We start from the raw sequence: 10,071 nt of genomic DNA, 5'->3' as shown, positions 1-10,071 counted from the left end.
AATTGAAAAATAAATAAACAGCAATTCAGAACCAATGCAAAGAGGGTAGGTTGTGTCATCTCCTGTTTCTGTAGTGTGAGGCAGCTTGATTACAAGTACACACCTTGTCCATGACACTATAGTACAGGGTTTCTCAAAGTGGGTCCCCTGGCACCCTTGCCGTGATGCAAGTCCAGGGGTGCCACAGGATGCTTTGATAATATCTGGAATTCATCAATATCACTTCAGTTCAACCACTTAGACCCTCTATACTTAGTGCCTGCACTGTACTTGGTGTGTTCTTTTTCTACACCAAATCTCTTCGCCAACAATAGCCGATCCACAAGCTCACAACGTGTCGCGTTGCGACACGTTGTGAGCTTGTAGATCTGCTATTTTTGGCGAATGTTCCCCCCAGAATGGGGACACTTGGGTTCAAGTGGTTAACCGTCAAGTATAAAGCTATTTTCAATCTGTCATAATGGAAACAGATATTACAAAGTAACAATGTAAAAATGATGGGGTGCCATGGACGAAGACATTATTTTTAGGGGTGCCCTGAGCCAAAAATGTTTGAGAACCCCTGCACTAGTATGTCACATGATGTACAAGTCCACCATATGGCCATAACGTATACTATATGTCGCAGGGACTTACCCCCCAAATCCAACCTGTGATGCTGAGTGCCAAGCAGTGTTGTAGACTATTGGTGATTTTGTTAATGGTGGGACTCTATTTTAATGACGTCACACGCACGTCGCTTAACACCTACACTACAGTTCACACAATGGACAATGTACATTATATGCATCTATAGGCTCATTCCTATACGTCCATTCATGCTGGTGTGACACCTGGGCAGTCAGGAACCTTTGTAAACTTTGTTGAGGTTTGAATGACATTTTTGGTCAAATGTTTGCCACAGACATACAAAATGAGTGGACAATAACATTACCAGAAACACACAAAGAGCTAGCCCTCAATGACGATAACAGGTCTGTAACTCTGAGAGTGTACGGGTCCATTTGGTTCCATTTGTACACTCTCAGAGTTAAGGGGGTCGTTGCAAATAAAACATTTGAGAACCACTAGTTTTTTTTTTGGGTTGTTTTAGAACCACTGTCCTAGTGGACCCCTAATTGTGCCACAGTCACGTAGTAAATCAGTGTCAGACATATTCTGAAGAAAACCTAGAGACTTGACATTCAGTAATTGGGTCTTATGATCAAAATAAGAACATTATAATGGTGTGTAAAAAAGAAAATGTAAAATTTGCCACGGACGAGACCAAGTCTTTGCCACGGACACATTTGTCCGTGTACGGACATATTGATGACCCCTCGATCCCTGGTGCCAAGCAGGGAGGCATACCATTTGTATAGTCTTCGGTATGACCCGGTCGGGGGATTCAACCCTGACCTCCCCAATCTCATATTGGGACAGTGATTTAATTTGATTTCCATAAGCAGTAGGCGGAGGTTTTCTCCGCTCCAGGAATTGCATTTAGATTTCCCCCCAGACGAATCGGTATAGGCGGAGATCTCTGATCGTCTGGCGCTATACGCGAGACTCGCTGATAACAAACTAATTCTATTTTTCATTGAATGCTTTTGAAGCCGCCAGCAGCCATTCTATATAGCTACGACAAAGGAGCCATGATGCAGTACATTAACATAATTGTCGCTGACGGGTGGAAACCTTGTATGTCCAATATCCGCACTTTTCAGGATATATTAAAAACATAACCTGTGATACAATGTCATTATTTAGTCACAAGCCCTTGTGACTAAATGAGCTCACCATTGGTTAAATATTAATGAAACCTAAACTTTCACGGGAATCAAAAATAGCAGATCTACAAGTGCCGCATCCCCACACATTATGAGCTTGTAGATCAGCTATTTGTTTTTGTTGCTATTTGTGTGTGACACTGCAGTAATAGTATCATGAAGTTGGGCATTCATGAATGAAACAAACTGTAAACAAACAACACAGCCTGGAAAGGTTCTCAACCTTTCCAGGCCGTGACCCCCGCAAAATAATCATATTTGAACTGGGGACCCCCGACCCTGATAAAAACTGTAGTTGAGGCATGAAATTGTGTTTGACTCGGTTCCACGGATAAATATTGTGAAAATAGCAGATCTAGAAGCTCACAACACAACGTATCCCGACACATAATGAGCTTGTAGATCAGCTATTTTGTTGTTGTTGCCATTTGTGTTTCACACAGAAGTATAATGAAGTTGGGCATTCATTTATGAAAACAAAAAAAACAATTGAGATACAAGGTTTCTGCCCGACATCAACGATATCCTCCTAGTGCACATGGTTCTCAATGTTTCCAGGCCGTGACCCCCCCCCCCCCCCCCCAAAATAATCATGTTTGAACTGGGGACCCCCGACCCTGACAAGAACTTGGAATTGTAGTTGAGGCATGAAATTGTGTTTGACTCGGTTCCACAGATAAATAATGTGAAAATAGCAAATCTTCCCTCTTTTTTACATTTGACATTATTTGAGGTCTTAAAAGTCCTTCAACTGTCACTTCACTGTCATCTACCCCACTGGTTCTTAAATTGAGGTACAGCGACCCCTCTGGGTTACTTGAGGGGGGTTCCAAATGGACCCTTAAAAGGTCTGTAACCCTGAGAGTGTACTGGAGCCAAATGGCTGGTTGAGAACCACTGTCCTATATAGTGCATTGGTATTTATCCGGGGCAAAAGGTTACGTCGTTATACCGCTTACATCCCCTGCCCCGAGCACAACAATAAAGCAGCTATTGTGGAAGCATTGTGAGAATGGACTCCCTGATCCCGCATCCGGCCCTGGCTGGGATTGTGTGAGATTATCCCCCCATTCAGTGTCTCTTTAATCTACCGTGTTGTAGGCCTATACAGTACAGTACTCAAGAGCTCAATCTAAATTTAGGCCGCGGCGCTGCTGCTGCTGCTGCTGCTGCTGCTGCTGCTGCTGCTGCTGCTGCTGCTGCTGCTGCTGCAAGACACTTGATCATCAAACAATCATCACGCAAACCCCCACGCTAACCTCATAGCATGGAGGTGAGACTACAGTAGGAGCCATAGACTCTCTCCCATGGCTAACATGGGAGCCAGGCAGGCAGTGTTGATTTCAGTGTTCGTCGACTACCTTTTTTCACTGCCGAAAACTAAATAAAAACTATGGTATGATGACTCAAACTAAGACTAAATATATTGACACTTTCGTCAACAAATAAAAACTAGACTAAAATGTCAATGAGGGACTAGTGGAGAAGAGATCCAGTAGAAGACAAGTCAGCTTTTTATGTTTGGTTGCGCTCGGGTGTTGCGCTCTGAAAATAGCAGATCTGCAAGCTCACAACGCGTCGCGCTGCGACGCGTTGTGAGCTTGTAGATCGGCTATTTTCAGCATGTAACCAAGTGTAAAATCAGCCATTGCGACGCCATCAAGCCACCGCCAACAAACATTATAGTCGACTAAAACAACTGTAGATTTAGTCGACTATAATCTTTTATTTAGTGGACTAAAACTAGACTAAAAGTAAAACCTTTCAGACGACTAAAATATGACTAAAACTAAATGGAATTTTATTCAAAAAAATAAATCAAAATGTGTTGTCAAAATCAACACTGGAGCCAGGGTGGCTGCTAAGAATGGGAATCTGTTTTATTGCCACATTCCCAAACCCTTTAGCTCAAGGTTTGTTTTCCTTGAGGGGCCTCACTAGTCTCAAACACACTCAGCCGCAGCCCGGCCCCAGTTTCCCGTTCTGGAAAAAAAATTAGCGGTTCGCGTTCCGCTATTCCCAGACGTACTGTAGGCTAACATGCATATCATAAAAAAAGTACCAGGTTATGTACATGAGGTACCGTTAGGCCTCGTACACACAGTTAAAACACTCCACGCATGCTTTACGCATGCTTCATGGTTCCATTTGAGTGGTGAAGCCGTTTCAATTCATTCATGGCCTCACCCCTCCTCCCCTGCGATAAGTCAGCGCTTCAAAACCACGTGCCTTCCATAGGGAATGAATTGAAACGGCTTCACCCCCCCATGAAACATGTGTAAAGCATGCGTCAAGTGTACGAGGACTTAGACATAAGGTCCCTACAAGACATGGTGTTATAAGACGCGGATGGATGGACGGATGGATGGACGGATGGATGGATGGATGGATGGACGGATGGACGGATGGACGGATGGATGGATGGATGGATGAAGTGTATGGACACAAGTGGAACAAAGAGTGACACCTACTCTAGTTAAATGGGGTGTTTGCCTTGTGTGGAAAAATATAGAGACAGCCTTGGAAACAGCTATCCACACACACTCACACGTACGCGCACGCGCACACACACACACACACACACACACACACACACACACACACACACACACACACACACACACACACACACACACACACACACACACACACACACACACACACACACACACACACACACACACACACACACACACACAAACAGAACCTTGTTCATTTTTTTAAAATCTCGTCTCTGTCGGGTGGAAACCTCATATGTTACTTTTCAGGATTCAAATTCAAAAGTCATCAAAAGTAGCAGATCTACAAGCTCTTGTAGATCTGCTACTTTTTATACTTTAGCATGACACTGTAGTATGATAAAGTAAGGCTTTAATTTAAAGGGGGGGGAAAAAAACACAAATATGGAGATAAGAGGTTTCTGGCCGACAGCAGTGATATAGTCCATCAGTGCTTCCCTCCACAGCACTTTAACCCATTAAGACCTTAATACAAGTGATTATTTAAATTAAGCGATTCTTTAAAAAAATCAAAATCCTAACAGTTTTTGGAAAATATATATTTTTTTATTCACGTTTTTTCAAAAATAGCAGATCTACAAGCTCATAGCGCGGCACTCGGTGCCGCGCTATGAGCTTGTAGATCTGCTATTTTTGAATAGCCCAAAGAAATCTAAAGTGACACAGATGCGTTCCCGGTCTTAATGGGTTAATGCTCTACAGCACACACCATCATAAGCTCTCTGCAATCACAGCAGGCACTCTCTCCCGTCGGTCAGAAAAGGTCATGTTTAAAGCCCCATTACTCTTTACTTGCTCACCCGGTATCGTGCAGCCAAAAATATATATAGCCAATCTGCAAGCTCACAACGCGTCACACTGCCGCGCATCGTGAGCTTGTAGATCGGCTAATTTTTTGGTGCGCAACACCGACGCGTGACTAAGCATAAATCACCTTTTAGTTTGGGGGGGGGGGGGGGGGGGGGGGGGGGATCAAAAAGGCACTCCCACACAACTCTGACTCACTATTCAAAAGTGGTGGAAAGAAAGGAACTGCAAAATGAAATGTTAGATGCTGGTACGGAAGCAGCCGTCTCTCGATGGCGATATTTAAAAAAAAAAAAAGTAGCAATACCACAAACTAAAAATACTCTGTTACGAGTAAAAGGCCTGCATGTGTTCAAAATGTTACTTGAGTAAAAGTGGAAAAGTATTGGCATCAAAATATACTTAAAGTATTTAAAGTAAAAGTGCTAAAATGTTTGAAAATAGCAGATCTACAAGCTCACAACGCGTCGCAATGCGACGCGTTGTGAGCTTGCAGATCGGCTATTTTTCAAGTAGCCTGTGTATAAAATAGGCCTAAAGTGGTCAGTGTATGTTCTATAATATAATAATGTATATCTGCAAAGTAACTAAAGTAACTAAAGTGTTCAAATAATTGTAGTGGAGTAAAAGTTAAACATTTTCCTCAGAGATGTAGTGAAGTAGAAGTAAAAGTATAGAAATGTGGTACAATACTTGAGCAAATGTACTCAGTTACTTTACACCACTGCAACTCAAAAGTGGTAAAAAGAAAAGGAACAGCTAAATTAAATGTTAGATGCTGGTACGGCAGCAGCCGTCTCTTGATGGCGCCATTACGTAATCCAGACCCCCCCCCCCCACCCCCTCCCAAAACCCCCCAATTCCCGGGAACCTCGTTCATAAAGTACCAAGAGAGGCCCTCTGCCAAAATAAAGGTTAGTCACAGTCCGCGGCTAATTCGCTCGCTACAATGATTCATTAGCAACAACACGGAAAAGGAGGACGCTCTGAGAATGCTCCACTTCAGAACCGGGTTATTGGGAGACTCGAGGCTCAAGGAAGAAGCAGAGAAGAATTAAAGCTATACGGTCACACATCTGTGGCGTCACACGCGGCAGCTTTATAGGGTCAGGAGGATCCGGGAACCGGAGGAATTGGAGGAACCCGGATCCAACAACGAGGTTCGATCACACATTGTCAGAGCTGGTTATGTGGAGAGTTCAAGTCTACTACGCCATTGGTTCTCAAAGTGGGGTCCGGGGACCCCCAGGGGTCCTTGAGGGAGTTCCAGGGGGTCCCCAGCTAAATGATAGATTAGGCACCAAATGGACCCTTATGGGTCTGTAACTCTGAGAGTGTACAAATGGAACCAAATGGACCCTTATGGGTCTGTAACTCTGAGAGTGTACAAATGGAACCAAATGGACCCTTATGGGTCTGTAACTCTGAGAGTGTACAAATGGAACCAAATGGACCCTAACGGGTCCATTTGGTTCCATTTGTACACTCTCAGAGTTAAATTGACATAGATATTACAATATGAATTGCGGTCCAAGTGATAGAAATGCCATTAAATGGGGGTCTGTAGCCCTAATGTATGTCAAACTGGGGGTCCTTGAAATCAAAATGGTTGAGAATCACTGCTAGAGCCGTACAAAAATCTTCTCTTAGGGGGGGTCCCTGGCATATCTTTTGAAATGGGGGTCCGCGGGCTAATAAGTGTCAATTTGGGGGGCCTTGACATGAAAAAGTTTGAGAACCACTGTACTATGCAATTAGGTTCAACATTGAGGAACCTTGACCTGGCAACCAACCAATAGGACATCATCTCTGTGCGTTGACCCCACTTGTCAGCCATTTCACTTGTAGTTCTTACTTTCAGTGAGGCAACACTCTCCAAACAAACTACACACCGGAAAACCTACACTCCATGCTGGCACTGTCTATCTATATATAGCCTACCATCAGCTCCCAGTACTTACCGCACGATTTGCCGCACCCAAGCCGTGCTATACTCATACGCTGAGTTGCCGGTGCCCGGGATTCGAACCCACGACCTTAATGTGGTCGTACGGCGAGTGCTCTACCGACCGAGCTACCTGAGCACTTGTGAAGTAGATGTGTGACTGCAGTGGCGTGCACAGACATTTTGAGGGGCAGGTGCTCAAGTAAATTATACTTTTTTTTGTTTACTTGGTCTGCTCTTTTTTCCCTCTACACCTATACCTCTTTGCCAAAAATAGCCGATCTACAAGCCCACAACGCCTCGCAGCGCGAGGCGTTGTGGGCTTGTAGATCTGCTATTTTTGGCTAAAGTTCTCCTCAGAAAAGGGATGCTAGGTTTCGAGTGGTTATGGTAAAAAGAAAAATCATAATCACATAAAGATTTGGCGGACCCCCTGTAGTAACTCTGAGGACCCCCTAGGGGTCCCGGACCCCCTGTTGAAGACCCCTGCTGTAAACAACAAAAAAAAAGACGTTTTTTTCTTCTTTTTTTCAAAAGGGCACTTCCGGTCAAGAGGGCAAAGGGCAGGTGCTCTAGCTCCACCTAGAGTCTATCTGTGCACGTCCCTGCGTGACTGCAGCCTAAAGAGGAGACGTTGAAACAAGAAGAGGTAAAAAGGACAGTAAAAAGAGAAGGTGGGTGGATCCTTACCGTCCTCCGTTGGGACGTAGATGTTCAGGTACAGGCAGTCCTCGCTCTGCTCCTGCATGTAGGTCACCACCGTATCCAGGTTGGCGGTGAACCACACGGGGAGCATGTCGTTGAGCAGGAAGCGGTCCTCCAGGAACTGCGGGCAGACGGCCGCGAACGTCGTGGCGTTCCGGATGCCCGGCCACGACATGGGCGGCTCCGGCGGCTGGAAGCGGCGCTCGCCTGTGGGCGCCAGCGCGTACGGGATGCCCAGGTACTGCTCCACGGGGCCCAGGATCTCGTTGGGCAGCGTCACCTTCACGCCGCGCAGCTTGCCGTAGTTGGTGGTGACCACGGGCTGCGGCTGCGGCTGCTGGGCGGTTTGCGTGGCGGCCGAGCACACCGCCGCCGCCAGACCCGTCGCTATTATCCAGAGCGCCAGGTTGGACCTGCCGCCCGCCGAGGCACACCGCGCCCACGAAGGCGCCTCCGTCAGAGACATATCCTCGTCCCGATCCACCCCCCCCACCCAAAAAAAAAGGTTGTAAGGTTAACGATCCGCGCTCGCGTTGACGATGACGCCGACGCCGAGCTGAGCCCGCCCACCTCCTCCTAGAGGCTCCTTCTCCCCACCCCCCACCCTTTTATACAGCCTCCTCCTCCCCCTCCCCCGCTTTAATATTCCTCAGGCCGTGCGCTGGCACCCGGACCCCCGGCCGAACGCAGCAGCTTGCTCAGCAGCCCCCATCCCGAGAGCCTGCATCGGTGAACGGGGGTTGGTTGGTTGGTCGGCTGCTGCCGTGGATAAAAAGGGAACTCCCGTCGTCCTCGTTGGCGACTCGTAGGCAGGAGGCAGCCTGAGGTGATCTACGGTTATCCGGGGAACGAGCCAGCTTCATGGGACGTCCTGGAAACCAAAAGAGAAAACAGAAGTGATTAAACCGGTGATTCTCCACCTTTTTTTTCAATTTCAAGGACCCTCAGTTTGATATCCATTAGGGCTACAGACTCCCCATTGGATACCATTTATTATATGAGGTGCCAGCCACTTCTAAAAGTGACTGTATGTATGTATGTATGTATGTATGTATGTATGTATGTATGTATGTATGTATGTATGTATGTACAGTATGCATGTACTGTACGTATGTCTCTCTCCATGTAACATGAACACCTGCCACTGATTTCAACATAAACCTGCAACTGATTCCCACACATACACACTCGCACTCACACGCGGATACGCTCTTGCGACACTTATAAATATATGCACGACACACACACACAAGCACTTACGCTATAGACGAATCCACAGAAGCGGCTCTGTGGATTTGTCTAGCAGCAGCCTTCCGTTTTGATCTTTAATTAGCAGCATTTGCAACACCTGGGTGTGATTTGCTTCAGGTGCCACTGTTCAGCAGCCTGTTGAAACGAATGGAATGAATCTAGTTCATACCGTAAATAATAGCTCAGTGAAATAAACCGCTCTACTTCCCTATGCCGGGTGGGTGTCTATCTTCTGGGACCCAAAATCTACATCATTTCATTCTGAGAGTGTACAAACGGAACCAAATGGACCCACGAAGGTTCCGGGTCCATTTGGTTCCATTTGTTCACTCTCAGAGTGTGCCCATGGTTGCGGCTGGAAGCAGTACAGAGCCCTGGTGTAGGGTGTAACCCGAAGGTGTATTTATTCACCATTGAACATACAAAAAGGACAAGACCATCACATGCAGCTCTTCTCCCTCCACAGACTCTGATCAACTGACAAGTGGACACTTTTTATACTCAGCTGAGCTAATGAGCCAGCCTGGACTATACCATTGTAAGGGGTGTATTCTAAACAAGAGTATACAATAAACAGATACAATAAATACCTAAACCCACATGTTATCTTGAAACGTAATGAACAAAAAGTAAATACACACTACTACAACTACACACTTCTACACACTACTACAACATCCTTACAATTACAAATTATATCACAACCCCCCTCTGCCATTCTGACTTGGACCAGCCCAATTACACTGGCCACAGAACCACTTGGTACATGTTAAGCTTTCAATCATGACTCAGCATTACCCTCTCTATTGCACTATTACATTACACATTGCACTTGCCCGCATGATAATCATTCAATGATAAAAATCATGTGCAAAATGAAACTGCAAACTGCTATAAAGTGCCAAACACCAGTAACAGAGGTCCTCTCTGTTACACAGAGTTACAGACCTGTAAGGGTTCATTTGGTTCCATTTGTACACTCTCAGAGTTACAGACCCGTAAGGGTCCATTTGGTTCCATTTGTACACTCTCAGAGTTACAGACCCGTAAGGGTCCATTTGGTTCCATTTGTACA

The 10,071-nt window shown here is 45.7% G+C and overlaps 1 protein-coding gene across 1 annotated transcript in view; it reads right to left on the bottom strand.

Moving 5' to 3' along the window:
- nlgn4xa (neuroligin 4 X-linked a) overlaps positions 1–7,860 on the bottom strand; it is a gene marked incomplete at its 3' end in the record, with an annotated part of 218,204 nt that extends 210,344 nt beyond the window's left edge. Inside the window, exon 1 of the mRNA XM_084050661.1 lies at positions 7,731–7,860. Within this exon, the coding sequence (XP_083906787.1) occupies positions 7,731–7,836 (106 nt within the window). The 5' untranslated portion in view covers positions 7,837–7,860. The remainder of the gene's footprint in view (positions 1–7,730) is intronic.
- Between the last annotated feature and the right edge of the window lie 2,211 nt (positions 7,861–10,071).

Source organism: Gymnoscopelus microlampas (assembly GCF_963454915.1).
Source record: "Gymnoscopelus microlampas genome assembly, chromosome: 24".
NCBI lineage: Eukaryota > Metazoa > Chordata > Actinopteri > Myctophiformes > Myctophidae > Gymnoscopelus > Gymnoscopelus microlampas.
The sequence above is the reverse complement of the archived record's forward strand: the minus strand, read 5'-3'. Positions and strand labels throughout refer to the sequence as shown.